The sequence below is a fragment of the Engystomops pustulosus genome, chromosome 7 (assembly GCF_040894005.1).
Source record: "Engystomops pustulosus chromosome 7, aEngPut4.maternal, whole genome shotgun sequence".
NCBI lineage: Eukaryota > Metazoa > Chordata > Amphibia > Anura > Leptodactylidae > Engystomops > Engystomops pustulosus.
Genome location: NC_092417.1, coordinates 167,173,379 through 167,201,073, shown reverse-complemented (window position 1 = coordinate 167,201,073; position 27,695 = coordinate 167,173,379). Strand labels below are relative to the sequence as shown.

The following is a 27,695-nucleotide window of genomic DNA, read 5'->3' as shown; positions in this document are numbered from 1 at the left end:
GCGCCGGTGCCTACTGGGCTTTTTTTTTTTTTTTTTTTTGGGATTTGTGGTAAATGAGTTAAAGGCTCTTCAGTTTGTTTTGAGGAGAAGCATTCTCCAAATTTAGCAGCATGAATCATTGGATCCATTTTTATTACAGAAATCTAATTCATGTCTTGTCCGCTATACTTTTTACTGCAGCGTTTGTTACAATCCACAGCTACACAAGGTTCTAAATCCTGGAGGATTTATACTTTAGGGTTCTCCCCCCACCTACAGACTCTGAAGTGTCATGTCCACCCCAGGAACTGCTTTCACGGCCTCCTCCATTAGGTGGCGCCCTCATAAATTCTATATTATCCCTGATATTCCCACAGCGACCCCCAAATGACTAAGAAAAGCATGTTGTGCTGTTTTGGAACCGAAATATCATTCATTCCAATTACAGTTTCACATACAAAAAATGTAATGTTCTGCCGGGATCTAAAAATTCACTGGAATTCTCATTGAAACCAGACCCGGTGTTGGCGTTACTGGGAGCAGGAGTGTTTCGCATTATCAGTTCTATCCTTAAATAATGTTTTCTGATGGAGCTCGAATGCCACCAAACAGTTGTGTATAAAATGGGGACCCCATCTAATGCCATGGACCCCAGTGCCCGGGTGCTGGACTGTGACTAATCACTATATATACGAATTCCCGGGTCACTAGATATCCGGGCCAGAAGCGGTGTCACTCTGTATTATCCTGGAATTACAAATAGATTCTATAAAAATCAGACAGATCTGATTGGATCTGTTTTCACATTTTGTCTCTGATAGTTGAGGTTCTACCTATCATGTCAAATACAGACCACTCCCATTCATATTCATATTCCACAGTTCTGCTGCTACTAACAACATACACAAAGGTATGATAACACAGAGAACAGCAGTGTGAGAACAGGCCCCAGTGCATTTGTTAAAGCTACAATCCTGGAATAGGAATCTATATGAATCAAGTACAATGGCGCATCTCTCTCTAACACTGGCTGCAGTACAACATGCTCACCTCTAAGACCTTCCCTTAAACGTTAGCTGGTATATGGGTGGTATACATAGTAAATGACTCTAGGATGGAGCTCCCTTGTTTATTTTAGCCCTGCTCCTGGATCCTGTGTACTGTGATTCAGAAGAGTACCTGTTATTTCCTCCTCTAGGGGCCACTGGTGTAAGTGAATGTAAACAGCGCCCTCTAGAGGAGGAAGTTGCAGCCAGAATTTTGACATTTATCCTCCATTGTAGACCACACTGAAGCAGAGTGCAGCCAGATGACCAGCGACTCTGGACCGGGCCTCACTGTGGTCACTTGGAGTCTCGGAACCAAGTGCGGGATAATCCACAAACAATGCGGAATATGTTTATCCCATTGTACTAATCCTCGTATCTTTAGCACATTCAGCAGCTCTGCCAAATGCAAAGTTAATTACAAAGTTTATGCAAAACTAGTGGCACAAAGGTCGCGCTACCTGTCCTCTGCTGTCCATGGATTGGGTGGGAAAAATTCTGGACCCTCGACACCTGAGGTTCTAAGATCCCTTCCTGGCAACATTGTTGCGGCTCAAGCTAATGCATCCCTGACTCTCGCTGGGCTTTTGGGTCTGTATGGTGTAAATAAAGGACCTTCATAGATGTTTGTGTGTATTCACACTGTGTCTACATCAGGATTCTGAGGTCCAGTCATCGGTCCATAACAAGCTCCTGGCACACGATGAGCGCTTCTCACAGTTCTGTTATACAACAACTGACCTTAACCCGACCTTACTCCTAACCGAGATATATAATGTCTAACCGGGACGGGGCACTTTGGGTGATGTAGGTGCGGAGACTCTGAACGCTCTGCCGCCAAGTGCTCCACTCACCTCCAGGACAGAGACTTAGGGCAGCTATGGGATTATCCCCTTAATATACATTTAAAGGGGGCACTCAAATTGCAATTGAGGGGTCAACAAGAACTACGAGACAGCTGGCAACTTGATCATCCCCTCTGATTGGCTGAGAGGGATCATGTGACTCTATGGTAGAAGTGATCAGTGTGATCTACATGACCTATAGGGCAAAGTGCAATCAGGGGCCACCACTTTCTCCTATTACTATATAGTCTATGCTGCCCTTAATTTTGGGGCACGGTTTAGATTAGGGAATCTTGCAGATAACTGCAGATGGGAAAGCTGATCCATCATGAAGATCAAATTGAATGTAATTGATGGGTCCACAGACCCCTGCACCTGCCCCGGAGCGGATACAATCGGAAAAATTTCCATTCAGGGACAATGTTTTTCTGATTTGTGACTAAAACCGGGTTATGCTGCACCGGAGCTGCAGGGGTTAATCACTCCGTTTTGCCGCTTGGAGCGCCATCTAGAGGACTGTCTGTGAAGCTTGTTATTTTCCAGTGTTTTATCTAAAAGAAAAATCTTTCTAGTATCTAATTTTTTTTTTTTCAGGATTCACGATGGGAAAATGTTCCCAGTTATCATCATGTCCTATGCATCCTCATTGCAGTTAATGTTGCAGGATGGCGCGGACTCCTGTGCTTCTGCTTTGGAATTCACTTTTTTTTTTTCTATAACTTTGATACATAGCATCGCGACCCCCGATTTCTTAAAACTGCGGATTTGTTGTAGCTGCCGGCGGCCATTCCGGAATAATTTGTGGCATATAACATACAGAAATTCAAAATTTTAGAGGGTTTCTTCTGCAAACAGCTCCTGTCTTCGATTTCTAGAGGAATAGGTGGGTCAGCCTATATCAACAGGACCATATGCGGGATAGCATGCTCCCCAGTACAAAACACACCCTTTATTTCTCCTATCCCTACATCATTATAATGGCTCTCCTTAGCAACCCCCCTTTATTAGTGGTGGCAGTAGGAAGACCAGATCATGTCTTAGAATTGGAACCACAGAACACAAAGTCATGTTCTGGTCTTCCTACTGCGTCCACTTAAAAAAAAGAGGATTGCTAGGGGTAGCCGCTCTTGTAATATAGGAAAAATAAATTCTAAGGGGGTGCGTTGTGGGTTGCAAAGGTCCTGCAGTTCCAATTCTATCAACCTATAGGGTCCTCTGTAGCACTAAACACACCCTCTTATCCTCTTATTGTGTATTACAGTGGCTCAGAGTGGCTATTCTTAGCAACTCCCCTTTAATAAGTGGCGGCAAGATGACCACATGATGTCTTCTATTTGGAACCACCGTTTCCTATCAGATATTTGGGAATACGCTCCCTTTGCAGTACAAAAAACACCCTTTAACCCTCTATTTACGGATGTGATATGATGGCTCCTCCTAGCAACTCCTCTATAATTTTGGGGTGTAAGGTGACCAAATCCTGTCTATTAGGGCACAAGTACGACTACAGCCTAGCCGCATTGTTTGATGGGGCTGTGGTAGTCTGAAAAGAAGCATAAGGGCCATGGTAAAGCAGAAGATCTTCAGTGGCTATAAATCCCCTTTAAATCCCATCTTCATCTTAGTCTTACAGATTTTGAGTTTTCCTTCCCCCCCCCCTCCTTTCCCTTGTCATGCTTGGAAAGCTCCAAGAAGCTGAGATTGATGGTGCTGCTTGGCAGGTGTTCACACGGTGCAGCAGATTTCTTCTTTTTCCTCCACATGTTGTTCAATGTCGGTAATTCACTATGTAATTGCTGGGGACACTTCACACAGGATCTGACTTTTCTTCCCGCAGCTGCTAGTGGTTAGTCTTCTCGTGAAAAAAAGGGACGAGAAAGATTTTGTTTTTCGGCGTTGTACAATTTTTATTAGATTCTACTGAGTGAGACTTTTATATACTGTGTATAAACTTCTATAATTATGTTTTTACAGAAATTGTCTGCAGGTGTCAGCCAGTTTGCCTACACTTGTATCCAGGACCACACCATATGGACCAACCAGCAGTTCTGGGAGACCACGTTCTACAACGATGTCCAGAACCAAGTGCGATCCCTGTACCTGAACGCAAAAGAAGGAAACCAAGGGACGTCACCTGCACCAAAGGTACCGACCCACCACATGTCTACAGTGACCCAAATGTAGAGCTGCATGTAATACACACATTGGGGCACATTTACGAAGGGTCCGAACGCCCCATTTTCATCCGTTTTGCACTGAATTGCCGCGCGTTTATGGCGCACGCAATCGGATTCTGTCACATCGGCGCCGGCTTGCATGCGACAGAAATCGTGTGGCGTGCCGTCGGAGAACCCGACGGATTCGGACAAAACGCAGAATTTAAAAACAAGATTGTTTTGCAAAATCAAGCACTTACATGCACCGGGAAGAAGAAGGTGAACTCCGGCGGATCTCAGCCCAGAAGCAACACATGCAGGAAAATGGACGCGAGACCTTAGTGAATCCCGGCAGACCCGAATCCTCGTCGGACAACGCACCGCGGGATCGCGACAGGACCGGGTAAGTAAATCTGCCCCAATGACTCCATCAGCAGAATAGTGAGTGCAGCTCTGGAGTATAATACAGGATGTAACTCAGGATCAGTACAGGATAAGTAATGTCATGTATGTACACAGTGACTGCACCAGCAGCAGAATAGTGAGTACAGCTCTGCAGTATAATACAGGATATAACTCAGGATCAGTACAGGATAAGTAATGTCATGTATGTACAAAGTGACTGCACCAGCAGCAGAATAGTGAGTACAGCTCTGCAGTATAATACAGGATGTATCTCAGGATCAGTACAGGATAAGTAATGTCATGTATGTACACAGTGACTGCACCAGCAGCAGAATAGTGAGTGCAGCTCTGGAGTATAATACAGGATGTATCTCAGGATCAGTACAGGATAAGTAATGTCATGTATGTACAAAGTGACTGCACCAGCAGCAGAAAAGTGAGTGCAGCTCTGGGGTATAATACAGGATGTACATCAGGATCAGTACAGGATAAGTAATGTCATGTATGTACACAGTGACTGCACCAGCAGCAGAATAGTGAGTGCAGCTCTGGAGTATAATACAGGATGTATCTCAGGATCAGTACAGGATAAGTAATGTCATGTATGTACACAGTGACTGCACCAGCAGCAGAATAGTGAGTACAGCTCTGGAGTACAATACAGGATGTAACTCAGGATCAGTACAGGATAAGTAATGTCATGTATGTACACAGTGACTGCACCAGCAGCAGAATAGTGAGTGCAGCTCTGGAGTATAATACAGGATGTAACTCGGGATCAGTATAGGATAAGTAATGTCATGTATGTACACAGTGACTGCACCAGCAGCAGAATAGTGAGTGCAGCTCTGGAGTATAATACAGGATGTAACTCAGGATCAGTACAGGATAAGTAATGTCATGTATGTACACAGTGACTGCACCAGCAGCAGAATAGTGAGTACAGCTCTGCAGTATAATACAGGATATAACTCAGGATCAGTACAGGATAAGTAATGCCATGTATGTACACAGTGACTGCACCAGCAGCAGAATAGTGAGTGCAGCTGTGGGGTATAATACAGGATGTAACTCCGGATCAGTGCAGGATAAGTAATGTCATGTATGTACACAGTGACTGCACCAGCAGCAGAATAGTGAGTGCAGCTCTGGGGTATAATACAGGATGTAACTCAGGATCAGTACAGGATAAGTAATGTCATGTATGTACACAGTGATTGCACCAGCAGCAGAATAGTGGGTGTAGCTCTGGAGTATAATACAGGATGTAACTCAGGATCAGTACAGGATAAGTAATGTCATGTATGTACACAGTGACTGCACCAGCAGCAGAATAGTGAGTGCAGCTCTGGAGTATAATACTCAGGATCTGTAAAGGATAACACTACTTTTGTAAAAGGTTTGCAATTGCAACTAAATGCTGAACAATTCTGTATTGCATATAATGTACCTGTATATATGGATAGATGTGGTGATAATTCAGTGACATGTTTTGCATTATGTTTAGGAGAACGGTGTGGGCAGCTCAGAGCAGGAGAACACGGTGATGGACCTGGCGGCCGAGCAGTTACGTCTGTGGCCCTCGCTCAGCAAGCAGCAGCAGCAGGAGCTGGTCCAGAACGAGGAGAGCACCGTATTCAGCCAAGCCATACACTTCGCCAATCTCATGGTCTATCTCCTGGTACCGCTGGACACCAGCAAGAACAAACTGCTGAGGACATCGGCCACCGGGGACTGGGAAAGCGGCAGCAACAGCATCGTCACCAATAGGTGAGACCATGAGCCACCACATAGGTATCGGAGTCTATGAGGGAGTGAGAGGAACCTGACCCTGCAGTAGGCTACAATTCACACTGTAATTCTGGTGCAATTTTGGATGAGTTTGGGGCAAATGATGACAACATACTGGAGCCATGTATAGTAGACCTATATTGTAGGCCTGTAAGTCCGGCCCCCGAGGGGTTAAACACAGGACCGCCACATGTTTACCTCCGCTGGAATGTTCCCCCTTGTCTCCGTGCCGCCACTTAGATTAAGTGTCTGATCACAACCCGATAAACAATCACGTTTTCTGTTGTCTGAGTGCGCTGAGCTCATTGTTTGTGTTGTCGTGGATCATTCCTTGTCCATGACTCGTCTCTGTTCCTACAACATGCAAAATTCCTCGGACCCGCGGCCCGTTTTCTCGAGACGCACTGCCGTCCTGGACCGTCGCTTTAAAATATGCAAAGCTCTCGCCGCAGTCAGCATGTTCCACATCAGATTGTCCAAATAAATCACAAGTGATGAATTTCCCCGATAGCAGAAATGGAATTTTTGGCTTTTTTACGAGCAATTAAGAGGCTTGCAAAAAAGTCAAAGAATCTTCACTGCGTCGTGATATTAAGTGTTTCTCGTATTGTTACTAGAAGTTATATTTATCCCACTACTAAAGGGGTATGAGAGGTGAAACAGTCAGTGCCCCACGTTATATTCCATTGTCCTGTACTGATCCGAAGATACTTCTTATATTTTACCCCAGAGCTGCACTCACTATTCTGCTGCTGGTGCAGTCACTGTGTACATACATGACATTACTTATCCTGTACTGATCCTGAGTTACATCCTATATTATACTCCAGAGCTGCACTCACTATTCTGCTGCTGGTGCAGTCACTGTGTACATACATGACATTACTTATCCTGTACTTATCCTGAGTTACATCGTGTATTATACCCCAGAGCTGCACTCACTATTCTGCTGCTGGTGCACTCACTGTGTACATACATGACATTACTTATCCTGTACTGATCCTGAGTTACATCGTGTATTATACCCCAGAGCTGCACTCACTATTCTGCTGCCGGTGCAGTCACTGTGTACATACATGACATTACTTATCCTGTACTGATCCTGAGTTACATCCTGTATTATACCCCAGAGCTGCACTCACTATTCTGCTGTTAGTGCAGTCACTGTGTATATACATGACATTACTTATCCTGTACTGATCCTGAGTTACATCCTGTATTATACCCCAGAGCTGCACTCACTATTCTGCTGCTGGTGCAGTCGTTGTGTACATACATGACATTACTTATCCTGTACTGATCCTGAGTTATATCCTGTATTATACTCCAGAGCTGCACTCACTATTCTGCTGCTGGTGCAGTCACTGTGTACATACATGACATTACTTATCCTGTACTGATCCTGAGTTACATCCTGTATTATACCCCAGAGCTGCACTCACTATTCTGCTGTTAGTGCAGTCACTGTGTACATACATGACATTACTTATCCTGTACTGATCCTGAGTTACATCCTGTATTATACTCCAGAGCTGCACTCACTATTCTGCTGCTGGTGCAGTCACTGTGTACATACATGACATTACTTATCCTGTACTGATCCTGAGTTACATCCTGTATTATACCCAAGAGCTGAACTCACTATTCTGCTGCTGGTGCAGTCACTGTGTACATACATAACATTACTTATCCTGTACTGATCCTGAGTTACATCCTGTATTATACTCCAGAGCTGCACTCACTATTCTGCTGCTGGTGCAGTCACTGTGTACATACATGACATTACTTATCCTGTACTGATCCTGAGTTACATCCTGTATTATACTCCAGAGCTGCACTCACTATTCTGCTGCTGGTGCAGTCACTGTGTACATACATGTCATTACTTATCCTGTACTGATCCTGAGTTACATCCTGTATTATACTCCAGAGCTGCACTCACTATTCTGCTGCTGGTGCAGTCACTGTGTACATACATGTCATTACTTATCCTGTACTGATCCTGAGTTACATCCTGTATTATACTCCAGAGCTACACTCACTATTCTGCTGCTGGCGCAGTTACTGTGTACATACATTACTTATCCTGTACTAATCCTGAGTTACATCCTGTATTATACCCCAGAGCTGCACTCACTATTCTGTCACTATATGTCTCTCCAGTATTGCCGGGAGTGTCGCTGAGAGTTACGACACAGAGAGTGGGTTTGAGGACTCGGAGAACGACATTGCCAATTCTGTTGTCCGGTTCATCACTAGGTTTATTGACAAAGTGTGTACCGAGAGTGGAGTGACCCAGGAGCATATCAAGAGCCTGCACTGCATGATCCCAGGTATGGTCCTTAAGGTCAGGCTGGTTCAGGAAGATTCTCTTTGGCTGCATCTTACGTCTTACAAGAGATGAAATGTTTAGGGAACTGTCTTGTCGTAGTTGTCTCTTTACACCCCGTATGTTTTGTGTCTCCTCCAGGTATTGTAGCTATGCACATTGAAACACTGGAGGCCGTACATCGGGAAAGTAGGCGACTACCTCCTATCAAGAAGGTGAGTTTCCTGACACAGTCCTTGTTATCCAGAGCTAGACTCCCAGTATCCTCTGAATATTTGATGCTAGGAATCCCTGCGTTCCGTTTAGACTTTAGTTCTATTTGCCCTATGGGGTCTTAGTCTAGTGAGGATGCAGGGACTCTTAGCATCAAATATGGCAGTGATCCTGGGAATCTAGAATCCTGCATAGTGTTCAATACCGGAAAAATGGCTGCCATATCCGAACTGAATACACCTGGATACAAGTATATCCGCAGCAGGAACCCAATTATCTTTTTTGGCGTTCTGCAGCAGATCTCCAAGCCAGAGGTGTCAGATTGCCGCAATATGACTAATCCGTGCCGTGTGAAGCTTCCATAACAAGCGCCGCGTCCAGTCTTGTGTAAAGACAATTAAACATTGAGCAATAAAAAGTTCCACAAAATCCTCGCCCCCCCCCCCCCCCTTTTTACTATTTTCTTTAATAACTTTGTTTTTACCGGCGATGGCAAAAAGCTCCTGTTTATTTATAGAGAGTAAGAGATCACATACTGACTCAATATTTCTCACCGCTGAGGGTTTGCTACATTGTATCCAGTCGCTTCATCTGCACTGAGGTTACTCTATGGGGCACATTTACTTACGCGGTCCATTCGCGATCCAGCGGGTTCTCCGACGCCGATTCGGGTCTTCCGGCGATTCACTAAGGTAGTGTGCCCGATGTCCACCAGGTGTCGCTGCTGCGCCAATGCGCCACAATCCGATCGCGGGCGCCGGAAAACTCGGGGCAATTCGATGCAAATCGGTAATTTTCGGGAAACCCGACGAAAAACGTGATTCGGCCCTTAGTAAATGACCCCCATTCTCTCTGTGTTTGGCTGGGTCATGTCCAGATACATTTTACAAACTTCCACGTTTGTCGCAATGTATCAGCGCAGATTAAATGGATCCTTATGACCTTTAACGCTTCCAGACTACACAATCCTCCGTGAGGTTAAAGAGGTTGTCTCGTGTTTTTTATGTTATTCTCCCCCATTGGAAATGCATTGACATGCTGATTTGGTTTTGGTCGTCTTATGAAGGGGGGGGGGGGTCTTTACTCTAATAAATGGAGGAGCAGGTCACTATATGCTCCACTCATTAGTGGTCCCAGTTGTCACATCAGTGGAAGTCTCACAGCTAGAAAAAAAGCAAATTCCTTTTCTGTAGAACCCTTTTAAGGACCCTCAGGCATATCTCCTGACCCTCATACAGATGCCTGACAAACTAAGTGAATCTGGCAGCAGCTCATCTCCCTGATCCCCTGATATTTTGACATGGCCACCTATAGGAACCACACTTACAAGTCAATGGCAGAGTCAAAACAGCCAAGAAAGTGGACTGGGTTATTTCTGACAATCCCATTGACTTTAATGGTGAGTGGAGATGAGTGGGGCCTGATGTTAGCATTTGGGGTGTCCCCCTGGCCAATAACAGCCATGGCTAGTGACTAGGGGAGTCAATTTGCCGAATTGTTCAGTTGCCAATCCGGCAATCTGTCCGAGTCGCACGGCCGGACCTGAACACAAACGCCAACGGTGAGCTAGAAAGGAGACAATAAACCGCATCTAAATGTCAAAACAATAGGAGATTGGACAATCCCTGGATCAGAGAGTAACTGGGTGTGATCACTTTTTTTTATCCCATTTCACTTTATATATACACCACAAGTAATGGGAAAAATACAGTTGTGTTGATCAGTTTCACTAATGTTTTATACTCCTGACCCTCCGCAGGGAGGCTGCAGATCTCTGCCAGTCCTGAAGTTTCTCCACAGTTCAGACTTGTTCCATCACTGGCGACAATCTGAATATCTGATTTATGTTTGTGTCTGATGACCCCCGCAGGGGGCTGACACATTCCTGCGGGGGACCCCGGAGGAGTCATACACTATTAGGCTGCAATTACCCCACCTAAACCCTGGACTTTATCATTTATTGCTAATCAAAATTCCTGATGTCCAGATCATGAAATACTTCAGCCATATCATCATTTCTTCACAATACAGCCTAAAATCCTGAGACCGGCCTTACTGCCTGGAGAGGAGTTTGTGTGTGAAGCCTTGAGAGTCCTGCTGGACCCTGACGGGAGGGAAGAAGCCACTGGAGGAATTCTGGGAGGACCCCACATCCTGCCTGCAGAGGGCGCCCTGTTCCTGACTACATATCGAATCATCTTTAAAGGCACTCCTCATGACCCACTAGGTATTTATTGTATAGCTGTGTACACAAATAAAACTAATGGTATACTGCCCTCTACTTGCTAGAATATAACTACTATAATCCTGCCCACTATGTACAAGAATATAACTACTATAATACTGCCCTCTACTTGCTAGAATATAACTACTATAATCCTGCCCACTATGTACAAGAATATAACTACTATAATACTGCCCCCTATGTACAAGAATATAACTACTATAATACTGCCCCCTATGTACAAGAATATAACTACTATAATACTGCCCCCTATGTACAAGAATATAACTACTATAATACTGCCCCCTATGTACAAGAATATAACTACTATAATACTGCCCCCTATGTACAAGAATATAACTACTATAATACTGCCCCCTATTTACAAGAATATAACTACTATAATACTGCCCCCTATGTACAAGAATATAACTACTATAATACTGCCTCCTATGTACAGGAATATAACTACTATAATACTGCCCCCTATGGACAAGGATATAACTACTATAATACTGCCCCCTATGGACAAGGATATAACTACTATAATACTGCCCTCTATGTACAGGAATATAACTACTATAATACTGCCCCCTATGTACAGGAATATAACTACTATAATACTGCCCCCTATGTACAAGAATATAACTACTATAATACTGCCTCCTATGTACAAGGATATAACTACTATAACACTGCCCCTTATGTACAAGAATATAACTACTATAACACTGCCCCCTATGTACAAGAATATAACTACTATAATACTGCCCCCTATGTACAAGAATATAACTACTATAATACTGTCCCCTATGTACAAGAATATAACTACTATAATACTGCCCCCTATGTACAATAATATAACTACTATAATACTGCCCCCTATGTACAAGAATATAACTACTATCACACTGCCCCTATGTACAGGAATATAACTACTATAATACTGCCCCCTATGTACAAGAATATAGCTACTATAATACTGCCCCCTATGTACAAGAATATAGCTACTATAATACTGCCCCTATGTACAGGAATATAGCTACTAAAATACTGCCCCTATGTACAGGAATATAACTACTATAATACTGCCCCCTATGTACAAGAATATAACTACTATAATACCGCCCCCTATGTACAAGAATATAACTACTATAATACCGCCCCCTATGTACAAGAATATAACTACTATAATACTGCCCCCTATGTACAAGAATATAACTACTATAATACTGCCCCCTATGTACAAGAATATAACTACTATAATACTGCCCCCTATGTACAAGAATATAACTACTATAATACTGCCCCCTATGTACAAGAATATAACTACTATAATACTGCCCCTATGTACAGGAATATAACTACTATAATACTGCCCCCTATGTACAAGAATATAACTACTATAATACTGCCCCTATGTACAGGAATATAACTACTATAATACTGCCCCCTATGTACAAGAATATAACTACTATAATACTGCCCCCTATGTACAAGAATATAACTACTATAATACTGCCCCCTATGTACAAGAATATAACTACTATAATACTGCCCCCTATGTACAAGAATATAACTACTATAATACTGCCCCCTATGTACAGGAATATAACTACTATAATACTGCCCCCTATGTACAGGAATATAACTACTATAATACTGCCCCCTATTTACAAGAATATAACTACTATAATACTGCCCCCTATGTACAAGAATATAACTACTATAATACTGCCCCCTATGTACAGGAATATAACTACTATAATACTGCCCCCTATGTACAGGAATATAACTACTATAATACTGCCCCCTATGTACAGGAATATAACTACTATAATACTGCCCCCTATGTACAGGAATATAACTACTATAATACTGCCCCCTATGTACAGGAATATAACTACTATAATACTGCCCCCTATGTACAAGAATATAACTACTATAATACTGCCCCCTATGTACAAGAATATAACTACTATAATACTGCCCCCTATGTACAAGAATATAACTACTGTAATACTGCCCCCTATGTACAGGAATATAACTACTATAATACTGCCCCCTATGTACAAGAATATAACTACTATAATACTGCCCCCTATGTACAAGAATATAACTACTATAATACTGCCTCCTATGTACAAGAATATAACTACTATAATACTGCCCCCTATGTACAAGAATATAACTACTATAATACTGCCCCTATGTACAAGAATATAACTACTATAATACTGCCCCCTATGTACAGGTATATAACTACTATAATACTGCCCCCTATGTACAAGAATATAACTACTATAATACTGCCCCTATGTACAAGAATATAACTACTATAATACTGCCCCCTATGTACAGGAATATAACTACTATAATACTGCCCCCTATGTACAAGAATATAACTACTATAATACTGCCCCTATGTACAAGAATATAACTACTATAATACTGCCCCCTATGTACAGGAATATAACTACTATAATACTGCCCCCTATGTACAAGAATATAACTACTATAATACTGCCCCCTATGTACAAGAATATAACTACTATAATACTGCCCCCTATGTACAGGAATATAACTACTATAATACTGCCCCCTATGTACAAGAATATAACTACTATAATACTGCCCCTATGTACAAGAATATAACTACTATAATACTGCCCCCTATGTACAGGAATATAACTACTATAATACTGCCCCCTATGTACAAGAATATAACTACTATAATACTGCCCCCTATGTACAAGAATATAACTACTATAATGCTGCCTCCTATGTACAAGGATATAACTACTATAATAATGGGTTCCTCAGTCCTGTAATACTATGTGATGTCTTGTGGTTTCTCGGCTTATTGTCTCCTCTGTGTAATCCTTAGATATAATGAATGAGATGGAATATGCTGGTCACGTAGATAAATACCGCTATACTCTGTTGCCTATTTGGCTTCTTCTTTAGATTGATTTCATGTTGCTGACGCATCTTCTTCATATGAAAGAAATTAGATGTAATTATCGCTGATTCCTCCCTCCATCATTCGCTCTCCGCACGCTCGTATTTCATCCTCTCTGTAGCGGTGGATAGGGGAGGAGGATTTGTGGCCTTGTTGGTGCCATGTATTGGCAGGTTCCTTGGACACGTTTGGTCCGGAGCGGAGGCCGTGCGGCTCTTTGTGTATAGTTGAGTCTTTGTGTATTTATTTAGCGCTGACCTCTCGCTGTCCTCCGCTGTGTGTATTATCCACACTCCAAGAACAACTTGTACCTACTTCACACAGAGGAACATATGGGGTCGGTATTATTCCCTGTTATACCGCACTCACTGCTCATTTATCGGCCTCATGAACCAGCTGTGTGATGGCGGGAGAGAACGGACAGTCAGTCTCGCCTTATACACTGATCGCTGGGGTCCACAGCCAGGATCAGTCCCTATATGCTAGGACCTTCCAGGCAGTCATAGAAGTCCTATGTAGTAACAGATGGATTATGAGGATTTTGGTCCCTCATTCTGCTGACTGTAGGGTGGTCCTCAATCTCAGACCCCAGACATTGCCTGCGCCATGTACAAAATGATTTGAGCCAGCACCGATGAGCGTTCTGCAAAACTAGGACACGGGCCAATTGATGAAGTCCATGTTTGTTTTGGGGACCCAAATTCTTGTATCCATCAGCCCCTTTCATATTGCCGTTATGGGGACATACATCTGGCCGGATAAAAGTTCCCATAGACGGCGCCCAACAGAGCTCACACACCATGCACAGTATAAAGATAGCGCATGCGCTATGTTTCCACGTGCAAAGTTATGGAGAGGGTGAGCAGTGCACATCGCACTGCTATGTGCTCATCCGGGCAAGCACATGGTAGTGTGCAAATAGCCGTACATTGTAGCCGGACCCTGGGACTACAAGGTAGTGGCGGCTGGGGGATGACTGTGCTGACATGATCCATTGACTCCTTGTGACTCATTTATATATTTTTATGTCGTCTCTTCCAGTCGGGGAGCAGAACGTCATCCGCAGCGTTCCCATCTCTTCCATCACAAAGGAGAAGAAGATCAACGTCCAGAACCATCTGCAGCAGAACATGCAGGAGGGACTGCAGATCCGATCTGCCACCTTCCAGGTACCCGGAGACCAACTACTCCCATCATGTTATTGTTACAGAGATCCAATTCAGGCAGCCCTTTAGCTAGAGCCATTAGTAACGCAATCTTCTGTATGGATAGATTGTTACATCTCACCTGCAGTGATACATTGTATCAGCCTGGAGTCCAGCTCACAGAGCAATAACAATAAAGTAGCGGGCTCCTCTTTTGTGCTCCGCTAGTATCCAGTATCTGATTGGCCACCTGTTGCCCATCGTCCTATGGATTCACTTTTTTCTGTATTTCCATGTCGTCATCCCTCTAGTTGATCAAAGTTGCATTTGATGAAGAGGTGAGCCCCGAGATGGTGGATCTGTTTAAGAAGCAGCTGATGAAGTTCCGCTATCCGGTCTCCATCTTCAGCTCGTTCGCCTTCGCGGCCGGACAGGCGGCTCCTCCCATCATCTTACCAAAGCAAAAGGAAAAAAACACCTCATTCAGGTAACAAGATCATGTGTAACCAGATCCTTAACATCAGCGCAGCATGTTATAGGGACTGTCAGACAGACTTCCCTCTATTATATCAGTGAAGTGGTTGCATCTGTGACTTCTCATTAATATCAATTCTGGGATATTCCTTGTATTTTGTGCACATTCCTCTCCTATTCTGACATTTTTCTCACCTTTGCTCCAAGGACACTTTCAAAAACAATCGTAAAAGGGGCAAAAAGGGCCGGAAAGATGACCATCGGACGCCCGTATGTGGCCAAGAAGAAAACTGGAACAATATTAGAGGAACGGGGAAGCCGGAACGAGGACGATGACATCTCTGGTATAGAACTGGTTTCTTTCCCTTTATGTTTGGCCTCTTGAGGGGAGAGGTAGAGGGAGTGCAGCATTATAAGAGAGGTTGTCAAGATCACATTAATGGGAATCTACCATCTTAATCCATCATGATCAATGACGGACACTTACTTATAGATCCAGGCACCCGGACTCTGGAAATCTTCTTACATTTGTTATCCATGGCCTCCTTCCTTCTAAATCAACTTTTAACATTCTACTAATTAACCATAAGAGCTCTGAGGGTGTTACCAAAGCCCCTTTACAGGCTGTAACACTGTACAGGAGCCCTTCCCCCTCCAACTCTGTGAGAATAAATCAGCCAGAAGGAGTGGGAAGTGCTGATGAAGTGGAGGGGAAGACAGTGTAACGGCTTGTGAAGCGCTATTAACTCCCACAGAACCATTATGACTCATTAGCATAATTACAGAAATTGATTTTTAGAAGGAAGGAGGCCATGGATAACAAATAATAGACGATTACCACACTCACTTTGTCTGGATCTATGGGTAATTGTCCCTGACTTATCATGATGGATTTTTATGGTAGATTTAGGTAGAGGGAGAGCTTTGTACTGAGAGGCTGCCAATATAAAATTAAGTAATTGGCTCTTTCACACCTAATGACTCTGAAGGACCCATACTCCCTACTTAGAGGTCAGACGAAGGTTGTCCGTGACTTACCCTCTCCAATAACCTAAATTATTGCACATTAATGGAGCTCTATGAAACCAGCGCACTACAGATCTCAGCAGAGCTGAACCTTTCCTGGTTTATAGGGGTCTTCAACTCTGAAAGGGAGAAAGCTTTATGATGGGACACAGATTAAAGGGAGTGTGTCAGCAGGTGTGACCATGCAGTACTGCAGCCCGTGGAGAGATGAGTAATCGTGTCTATGCATATGTTAAGTATTCGTTTGTATTCCAGAATTGTGGTCCTCACACTGCTGTTCTGTAAGCTCTGTGCATTAAATTACACCCCCTGGGAACTACTTTTCCCAGAGTAAACGCTGTAATATTCAACCTAGTGATGCGTTTACTAAAAGCAAATGGGAGAGGCTCTGGAGCAGTTCAATGCAGAGAGCTAAGAGCACAGCAGTGTGAGGACAAGACCCCGGTGTAGTCCTGGAATACAAATCTTATGATATATACATAGGTACAGGACTAATACTGAAAGCAGCTGCAGTACTGGATGGTAACATTCATAGTAACGTGTCGCTACATATGGTAACAATCACTCCTATCATCTCCTAGCGGAGTCCCACAGTGATGGCTAGCCCTCCCCTCCATGCTATCCCTGTATTACCGTCCTGTATGTCGCTGCCTCTTCCACAGTGTCCGATGATAACGAGCTGCCGAGCGCAACGCTGAAGGCGACGGAGAAGTCCACCATGGAGCAGCTAGTGGAGCGCGCCTGTTTCAGGGACTACCAGCGACTGGCTCTGGGGACCATCAACAACAGCTCCACGCGGTTAAAATCCGAGCACTTCCGCGTCACCGCCATGAACAGGATGTACTCCCTGTGCCGGAGGTGGGTGATCCCCTCCCCTCTAGTGAAACGGAGCCCCCCTTAATCAGATGACCTAGACTTGCACTATTTCACTATCCCATACGGTACTGTAGTGCATCAACACAGTGGTAACATTTAAAGGGAAACTATCAGCAGGTGTGACCGTGCACTCCTGCAACCAGTGCTATATATTATCCCTGGACACATGCATAATCACTCCATTGTTCATGCTGTTAGTGGCAGCAGGACTGTGGATTATGGATTTATATTCTCAGATTGCGTGTACTAGGGGCATGTCCTCACACTGCTGTGCACTGTGCAGCCAGTGTCAGTTATTTTCCCTGGGGAGATGTGTAATCATATCTTTGTGTATGTTGTTAGTAGCAGCAGGACTGTGAAATATGGAGTTATATTTCAGGCTTCTCGACGTGCACTGGGTCGTGTTCTCACACTGCTATGCTCTGTGTTCTCTGCATTTTGCTACTGATGTGGAATAGCTGTGGAGAAGATCAGTGCACAGAGCTAAGCAGAGGACACATTCCCACTGCACCTGAAAAAACTACAATCCTGTAATGTCTCTTCGTATTTCACAGTCCTGCTGTTACTACATTCACAAAGGGTTGATTACACAGCTCTTCAGCAACAATACCTAACACTGGCTGCAGAGAGCTAGGTGCACAGCAGTGTGAATAAGCTTCCCCAGTGCACTTGTGGAAACTACAGTCTTGGAATATACATCCATAGATCACAGTCCTGCTGTTACTAACAACATTCACAAAGGTCTGATTACACAGCTCTCCACGGACAAAACCCAACACTGTCTGCAGAGAGCACAGAGAACAGTAGTGTGATGACATGCCCCCAGAAGCTACAATCCTGGAATCCTTCTTACCCCTCTCTTCCAGTTACCCCGGTCTCTTGGTGGTGCCGCAGTCGGTGCAGGACAGCAGCTTGCAGAAGGTCGCTAGATGTTACCGCCACAACAGACTTCCGGTCGTCTCCTGGAAAAACGCTAAAACAAACGCCATATTACTCCGCTCCGGGGGCTTCCATGGGAAGACTGTCGTTGGCCTTTTTAAATCTCAGAATACGCACACAAATGGTGAGTGACGACCTCCAGGTAATGCGGAAAATTTTAACTCCTCTGCTATGATTTACTGCCTGCTACAGCTTTTACTCAGAGCAAAGGGGGGGTGGGGGGCTGTGTAGCAGCTCAATGCAGAGAGCTAAGAGTGTGAGGACACTCTACAATCCTGGAATATAAATACATATTTCACAGTCCTGCTGCTACTACCACCATATATAATTATAGATCTCTCCATCAGACATTTACAATAGATTCCAAATGCCACACATAGAGAACAATGGTAATTATTTAACCCCTCTCTGTCCTTCCCGTAGCTCCGGCTTCTTCTCTAGAGTCCTCTAGCAGCATCGAGCAGGAAAAGTATCTCCAGGCCCTGCTGAACGCCATCTCTGTCCACTACAAGGGGAACGGGAGCAGCACCCTCACAGTAAGGCCCACCCTGGCCTTGTCACCAGGTAAGAGGCGGGCGAGACTACTCTGACACCAGATTCTCCCGCAATGACTTTAAATGGAAGTCTCCTCAGGATCTCTGGGTTCTGTATTATTTTCTATTCTGTTAATTCTCAATCAGCCTGATTGATAGGATTGTAAGTAATATCAGTGCGTGGTCCTGTATACGAGAGGAACTACAGAAATCCCAAATGTATTATTTTTTGTTCGAGCAGAATATATAATAACTGAACCAGAGTCTATATAAAAAGGAGAACAGCTCTGGAGTATAATACAGGATGTAACTCAGGATCAGTACAGGATAAGTAATGTCATGTATGTACACAGTGACTGCACCAGCAGCAGAATAGCGAGTGCAGCTCTGGGGTATAATACAGGATGTAACTCGGGATCAGTACAGGATAAGTAATGTCCTGTATGTACACAGTGACTGCACCAGCAGCAGCAGAATAGTGAGTGCAGCTCTGGAGTATAATACAGGATGTAACTCAGGATCAGTACAGGATAAGTAATGTCATGCATGCACACAGTGACTGCACCAGCAGCAGAATAGTGAGTGCAGCTCTGGGGTATAATACAGGATGTAACTCAGGATCAGTACAGGATAAGTAATGTCATGCATGCACACAGTGACTGCACCAGCAGCAGATAGTGAGAGCAGCTCTGGAGGCGGTTACCTCGTTAGAGGAGGGTGTGGCTGTGTGTGAAGCTGCTCTGTGCTTGTGCTCCTGAGCTCCTGGAGGATCCATCTACCTACCCAGGGCCTGCTCTCTCCTCTCCCAGGGAGGGAGTTGGGTTCCTGGGGATGAGCGAGGGAGCCGACTCCCAGGCTCCTGCTTCCCGGTCTAGGCCGGCGGGAGGCAGGAGAGGACAGCAACCGGCCAGCGCGATGGAGGACTCAGGGGTGAGACGGTCCACCAGGAGTCGCAGCAGTGTGACTCCCACCCCCCCTGAGTCTAATGTGAAGCAACACCCTAAGAACCTGGATGTGGGTGCGGGTGAGAGCGGTCCTTCCGGGGCTGGAGCCATGAAGCGGAGTGCTCACAGAGGTAAGGCTGACCATGCGGGGGGAGGCTGGGCGGTGCAGGGGCCCCGGGAGTCTTTGTCCACCTATGCCTCCCGGGTCCAGAGCCACCTCTGTGAGTACGAAGAGGCGACAAAGACCATCAGGAGGCTCCGGGAGGAGCTGCGATGTGCCCGCGCCAGGGCGAACACAGCGCAAAAAAAACGGAAAACAGAAATTTATTGTGAAATTAACAAACTTAAAGCTGACATTGATAAGCTGATGAAGAGAAAGAACTTTATTTGTAATAACAGCGGTCCATTTAAAGAAAAACTTTTAAATGATGAGAGATTTTCAGAAATGGCTGATACCAGAGAGCAAAGGCTGAAGGGGTTGCAGCCTGCAAGCCAGGTGGAGGAGGAGGATGATGATGATGATAACGAGCAGCAGTTCCCACCTGGCGGCCTGCAGGAAGATCAGCAGGCCTCGTGCAGTGCGCCCCCTGCAGGACAGCCAGCAGTAACACCTCGCTCGGGGGAGGACAGTGACACCGGCAGCCAGGGAGGGGCGCTCATGGCGGAGATCCGGCTGCTTGAGTCCCCAGTGCGCATGGAGAACTTTTCTTTTGGTGACGAACTCCCAGAGGAAGCCACTGGGGGGAGCAGCCGGAGGAAGAGTAAGAAGACCAGGCCCAAGCAGCAAGAAGAGGTACGTTTCATCTTTACCCCCCTCCCTGTAAACCCCCCCGGGCAAAGCGCAGGGTCAGCTCACTGTGCAAGCCCTGCTACCCAAACCCCCCCGAGTTCTGCAGTGGACCCGGTGCAAAGGTGCAGGGAGATTACAGGTGTGACATCTGATGTGGCGATGGGCTCCGTCTCTGTTTGTGGTAACAGTGGGGGAGCAGAGGAGGCATCGGCCGCAAGGCCGGACAGTCAGGGCGGCTCGGCAGTGGCGATAACATCAAAATCCAGTGCTGCGGTGCGTCCCCCGCTGGGAGGGGGGGATAGCCCGGCACTGGTGGCAGCTTCCGGTGCCTCGGCGCCTCTTCATGCTGTTGCCGCTGATCACTTGGTTATGGGGCGGCGGCAGTGTGGAGGGGTCGCTGAGGCTGAGGGCTCCGGACCTCCCAGACAAAAAGTGTTATTCTGTGTTGGTGTTGGGGATAATGTGAATTCTACGGAAATTGGAGATCAGCGGCGCCTCACACCGGCTAAAGAACAGCGGCGAATGTTACCAAGCCCTAGGAGAAGTAAAATAACATCTGCTACCGATGATGCGGAGGGCACAGGTGTGACAAGAGTTGTGGTCCCCTCTGGGCGATGCTCTGCGGGGGGATCCCCGTCCCTTGTGCCTGAAGATGCGGAGGTGGTCATGTCCCCTGATGTTGTTGCTGGTCCAGCCAGAGTGAGTGGAGTCAGTAATGTTGTGGTGGATAATGTGAATGGTGTGAGTGGTGGAGAACCGTTACCAGTTATGGGGGTGAGTGATGGAGTGACTGGGGGTGTGAGTGGTGGAGAATCTTTTCCAGCTTTGGGGGTGGGTGATGGAGTGACTGGGGGTGTGAGTGGCGCGGCTGAGTGTAACATGCAGGTGGGTAGTGTTAATGTGATGGGTGCAGGGGTTGGTCCGGTTGCTCCCCCAGTGGCGGCCCCCGTTAAGAGCTATGCCAGTGTCGCTGCTGGGGGAAGTAGGGGTCCATCATCCTCGTCTCTGGGCTCTGGGGACGGCTTTTTGCAACGGCACCTCCTGCGGGCCTTACAGAAAGGTGAAAGGACGATCAATGTAGCGGGGCAGGAGGTTGATTTGTCGTTTTGGATAGAGAGGCACGGCCTGTCTGCCTTCCGAGAGCAAAGAGGCAGGGAGACACCATGGTCGCTCCCGACAACCGGGCCGGGTGCTAACCGTAGGAATGTGGTCCGTCTTCGGTGGCGTGGCAGTGATGTGTGTCCCCCTCGGGCACGGGTAGTTGAGCTGCTGCTGAAGATGGACTTCAAGGCGGCTGACATCTTTGCCTTGATCCATCCCTATGGTACATCTGAGTTTGATGTCAGCTTTGTTCGGCCGGAGGGGCTTGAGCTCTTCTGGTCCAACTATGAGCTGAGATACAACGAGCCCGAGTGGCGGGACTTTGCTGTGCAAGCAGTGTCCCGCCAGAGCGAACTCAAGAAAGTGACTGTTCTTACCCGTAACGAATCACTATCTTGCTTTGACATCATGACCTGGATGAATCGTTATGGAGAGGTACTGGGAGTACCCGAGAAAAATCGAGACGAGTTTGGTATCTGGTCAGGGGCCTGGACCTTCATGGTAAAGTTGAGGCGTTCAGGTAACTCAGTCGCCCACATCCCTTCATCAGCCTTCCTGGGGAGGGATCGGATCCTGATCTTCTACCGGGGGCAGCCTAAGCTGTGTCACAGGTGCGGTGACCCCACACATTTCAGCGCAAACTGCACCGTGCAGAAGTGTGCGTTGTGTGGGGGTGTCGGCCATCTCGCTGCATCCTGTACAGGGCAGATTAGGTGTAACCTGTGTGGTGATCTCGGTCACCCGTACAGTCGTTGTCCTCTTTCCTTCGCTAATGCGAGCTCAGCCTCAGCGGATGAAAGCCATGAGGCTGAATCTGCTGGGGAGGGGACTAGCAGAGGCGGAGGAATGGAGGGGCCAGGGAAGAAAGACAGGAAAAAGACGCCTGCCCAGCTAAGGCGTCTAGAGAAGCGTCAACAGGAGAGAGAGCGGGGGGAGTCTCGGGCTGCTGGGACAACCTCTGGCGCTGTCCTGGAGACCACACCTGTCGCTGAGGCCCCAGGGGATGATGTACTGGATGAGGAGGTCAGGAGGATCGAGAGAGAGGAAGGTGCCACGTCCTCAGACTCCTCCCATTATGAGAGTATGGACGAGGATAATAGGGCGTGGCTAGAGGAAAAGCGTAAGCGTGGCGCCAAAAAGAAGAAAAAGGGTAAAAAGAAGGGAGGTGTAAGATCTTCTCCCTCCCTGACTAAGGTACCCAAGGAAGGTGCAACCGACCCCCCGCTGGTCGAACTTTCAAATCGATTCCTGGCCCTGGATGGAGCCTCTCCTGCCGATGGAGGGGCTGAGGGTGAAGGGCCAGAGGTGGCGGAGCCTGCAGGGGGTGCCGAGTCTCTCCCTGGGGAGTCAGGGTCCTCAGGAGGGGAGACTGGCCCAGAGTCTGGAGACGAGGATGAGGGGGCAGGTCCTGGATCTGCCCCTGAAGCATCAGAGGTGCGGGAGATGGACACCACAATATGTCTAAAAAGGGGGTGTTCATTTCCCGAGGGTGGTGGTAAGATGGGTAAAAAGAAAGCCGTCTAACTCAATCACTCATGATGGCGGCACCCACTCCGTTGACGCTGGCGTCCATTAATGTCGCCAGCATTAAGTCTGATGCGGCTAGATTTGCGGCCTTTGATTTTCTTGGCCGTGTTGAAGCCGACATTTTATTTTTGCAGGAGACCAGGCTGCCAGATTTGGCGGCCGTGTTTAAAGCTAAGAGGGAATGGAGACACGGGCCTTCCTATTGGTCTCTTGCGGCCGAGCCGTATAGCGGAGTGGCGGTCCTTTTTACCGCACCGGTAGAATGCCGACGAGTTATTGAGTTAGAAATGGGGAGGTGCCTGATCCTGGATGTCCTCATGAAGGGACAAGAACTTCGCCTAATTAACATCTATGGTCCCCAGTCCAAGTGGGACAGGAAGTGTCTCTTTATGAGGATCAAGCCCTACCTTTTTACAAGTCGGCAGGTGGTCTTTGGAGGGGACTTCAATGCTGTCACGAGGTCCCAGGATAGGGGAGGTTCCAGAGACAAGCTGACTTATGATAGCGTCGCTCTTAATAGCATAGCTAGTGAGGCTCGCCTGGTGGATGTCCACATCCGGCACACCCCAGGCCACGCGGGGTTCACCTATTATAGGGGTAGCTGCAGGTCTAGAATAGACAGGTTTTATTTAAAGGAGGAAGCCATTTCTTCAGCAGTGTCCGTTGTTGAGGTGGAGTTCTCCGACCACTGTTTAATTTTGTTTTCTCTGAATGTTACAGAGACCCCCCGGATGGGAAGAGGCTACTGGAAGCTCAATTCGTCTCTCCTGGAGGAAGCGGAGATCAGACAATCCTTTGAGGACTTTCTTCAGAGCCAGGTACCATTGCTGGGCCTTTGTAGCAGTAAGTCAGAGTGGTGGGAGATGCACAAGAAAAGGGTGGCGAGATTCTTCCGCCAGCTCTCGAGCCTCAGGAGCCTGGACAGGTACCGCCTGTATCAGGGCCTGAGGAGGAAACTCGAGCATCTCGTCTCGACTGGGGGTAGTCGTGAGGACATCTCCAGAGTGAAATCCTTGCTGAAGAGGTGTCAGTACGATAGACACGCATCTTTGGTTTTTGAGAGGGATTACGGGAAATACCGCTCGCCCGACCCTTACAGAAACTGCAAGATGTCAGTGAATGGTAAAGTTGTCACGGGACTGGTTGACAGTACGGGATCCCTGAAAAGGTCCAGATCAGGGATTCTGGAGATCGTCAGATCCTTCTACTCGCACCTCTTGGGCAGGAAGGATCTAGATCGGGATGTGATGTTGGATTTCCTGGCTGAAACTGTCCCTGAGCCAGGAGTAGACCCCTCTCTTGATGTTTTGACAGAGATGATCAGTGAAGAGGAAGTCAGCCGGGGGATTGAAGGGCTCGCCCTCAAGAAATCGCCAGGTCCGGATGGCTTAACATCTGAGTTTTATAAGACCTTTAAGGACGCCTTGGTTCCCCTCTTGACTGAGGTATTCAATGAGTGTCTTTCCTCGGGCGCTCTGCCGAAGTCAATGAGGAGGTCTGCCCTGATCATCCTGTCAAAAGGTAAGGACCGATCTCGTATTGAGAACTGGCGTCCCATAGCGCTTCTCAATACGGACAGAAAGGTTTTGGCAAAGGTGCTGTTTAATCGGCTGGTGCAGTTTGCGCCCCGGCTCCTTTCGGGGACCCAGCACTGCTCTGTTCCAGGCCGCAGTACATTTAGTGCTGTGCTTTGTGTCCGGGAGGCAGTGGAGCAGGGCCGGGCTGGTAACTGGAAGGGGTACTTGCTGTCCTTGGATCAGGCAAAAGCGTTTGATCGGGTTAACCACGAGTACCTCTGGTCTGTCCTTCTGAGGTATGGCCTGCCTGGGGAGTTTGTCAATTGGCTGAAAGTTTTGTACGCAGGGGCAGAGAGTTTCCCGCTTGTGAACGGTTGGATTGGCCGCTCTTTTGAGGTCGGGTCTGGTGTTCGCCAGGGTTGTCCTCTGAGCCCACTTTTATACGTGTTCGCGATTGACCCATTCCTTAGGAGGGTTGATCGTGGGCCGTTGGTGGGAGTCGGGATGGATCGGGCAGCACCGGAAGCCACTCTAAGGGTGGTAGCGTATGCCGATGATGTCACCGTTTTCGTGTCCTCGGGAGGGGAGGCGCAATGGGTGATGTCAGAGGTTGACCGCTACTCAGAGGTTTCTGGGTCCAAGATCAACCGGGATAAGTGTGAGAGTCTCTGGCTGGGAGAGGGGGATCCAGGCTTTGATCTCCCGGACACTCTTCCAGGGCCCCAGGACTCTGCCAAAGTTCTCGGCATCGAATTCGGCCAGGGGGATTACCCCATGCAAAACTGGGACGGCAGGCTTAAGATCGCCGCTCAGAAGGTGGACCAGTGGAAGGGTTGGTCTTTGACCCTCAGAGAAAGGGTTAATCTGATCAAAACTTACCTGCTCCCGTTACTGATTTATCTGGGCAGTGTGTGCATGTTGCCAGAACCCCTCTGGACTCGGGTGTACAGTCTGTTCTTCCAGCTGTTATGGGGGAATAGGCTGAACCTTATCAAGAGGGAGGTTACTTACCGCACGAGGAGACAAGGAGGGTTGTGTATGGTCAACCCTGTGGTGTTCCTAGTGAATACCTTTCTTAAGATCAATGTAGCAAACCTCTGGAAAGAGAGGGCTCCTCCGTGGGTATACTCCTGCAGGGGATGGTTTCGGCCTTTCTTCCAGGAATGGGAGACAGGAGGGCAAGTGAAGGATCTTCGCACACCGCATGGGCATCTTCCGGCTTACGCTACCCCGGTTCTGAAGGTGATTCGCCGGTGGGGTCTGGGAATGTGGGAGATCAGGACCATGTCGAGGAAAATCCTTGACAAAAGGGTTCTGTTGACCCATTTCCAGAAGCCCCTGGCCCTCAGGGATTGCCCAAGTCGGGATCTGGGGGTGGGTTTGAGTTTATTGAATTCCATCAGGATCCCCTTGAAGTTTTGGGACTTGACTTGGCGCTGCTTCCATGGAAAGCTGTGTGTGAGGGACAATCTGAAGTGTAGGAGCTCTGAGGAAAGGGGTTGTCCCCGGGAGGAGTGCGGTGGCCTGCTGGAGAGCATGGACCACTTCCTGCTTCAGTGCCCCTTTAACACAGAGGTGTACAACCGGGTGGGCGCTTCCATCCATTGGCCCGGGTTGGCCGGTCTCTCCTATGCGGAGTGGGCCTATGGAGCACTCAGAGGCCTGGGTGGCCGGGACCGATGCACGTTATTCCTAGTCAGTCTAGTGGTCAGGTACCACACGTGGAACGCACGGTGCTTAGTTTCGACGCAGCGTAAAATCCTCCCGGTGGATGAGGTGGTTAGGAACATTCTGGGTGACCTGGTGAAGGTGCGCTCTCTGGAGTATGAGGGGCTGGGCACGGGGAGGGCCTCTCTCCTTTGGAGGGGGTTCTCCTTTAGTGTCCCTTAGTCTGTCATCTCCTCTCCTGGTGTTGGGCTGATGCTGCACAGTAGATTTTTGTTTTGTATCTGGGCATGTAGTGATGTTGGGCTTGCAGGCGCCGAACCTGGGCTTTATGTGGTTTGGATTGATGTTGTTTAGACTTTATTTGTATTCTGTTTTCTTTATGTTATGTTGTAATTACTGTATATATTGTATATATTGTATATAGTGGGGTTTGGGGCATAGCGTTAGGTTGGGAGGGGGGTGATGGTGGTGGGACTTATGAACTGACCTTGGACACTGGTCTGGACTACTTAACGCAAACTTTGGACGTTAGACCAGTGTCTGGGGGGAAGGGGAGGGTGCGGGTGAGGGATTTAGTTTAGTGTAGTGTTATGTGTATTCTGTGTTTGTTATTATATATATTTAAAAAAAAAAAAAAAAAAAAAAAAAAAAAAAATAATAAATGGGTGTGGGGTGGTTTGTTATTAGAGGGTGCGGGGTGGGTTTATGTATATTTATGGTCATTTATGTTTATTTGTGGGTGTGGCTTGTGTTTTGTTATTGGTTTGGTTTAGGATGTAATAATCGGTTGGGTGGGGGTTGTGGTATTTGGTGTTTATTCATTTTGGTGTATTGTAAGTTATTATTTTTGCTAGGTATGAATGGGGCTGGACCAGCAGGTAAGATATTGTATATATTTTGTATATATTGTATATTATGTTTGGTTTGTGTTATGTTTTTTACTTTTATATAAAATAAAAGATTTACAGGATGTAACTCAGGATCAGTACAGGATAAGTAATGGCATGTATGTACAGTGACTGCAGCAGCAGCAGAATAGTGAGTGCAGCTCTGGGGTATAATACAGGATGTAACTCAGGATCAGTACAGGATAAGTAATGTCATGTATGTACACAGTGACTGCACCAGCAGCAGAATAGTGAGTGCAGCTCAGGAGTATAATACAGGATGTAACTCAGGATCAGTACAGGATAAGTAATGTCATG

General features: G+C 46.7%; 1 protein-coding gene across 4 annotated transcripts in view; it reads left to right on the top strand.

The window, feature by feature from the left end:
• Positions 1-27,695, top strand: part of SBF2 (SET binding factor 2) — a 191,079-nt gene that overhangs the window by 136,640 nt on the left and 26,744 nt on the right. For all 4 annotated transcript variants that reach the window (XM_072118838.1, XM_072118841.1, XM_072118840.1 and 1 more), the window contains exons 18-28: positions 3,845-4,015; positions 5,939-6,201; positions 8,386-8,555; positions 8,693-8,766; positions 10,796-10,991; positions 14,992-15,119; positions 15,407-15,582; positions 15,777-15,913; positions 17,258-17,453; positions 18,338-18,534; positions 18,834-18,974. In XM_072118838.1, coding sequence (XP_071974939.1) covers positions 3,845-4,015; positions 5,939-6,201; positions 8,386-8,555; positions 8,693-8,766; positions 10,796-10,991; positions 14,992-15,119; positions 15,407-15,582; positions 15,777-15,913; positions 17,258-17,453; positions 18,338-18,534; positions 18,834-18,974 — 1,849 coding nt within the window. The remainder of the gene's footprint in view (positions 1-3,844; positions 4,016-5,938; positions 6,202-8,385; positions 8,556-8,692; positions 8,767-10,795; positions 10,992-14,991; positions 15,120-15,406; positions 15,583-15,776; positions 15,914-17,257; positions 17,454-18,337; positions 18,535-18,833; positions 18,975-27,695) is intronic.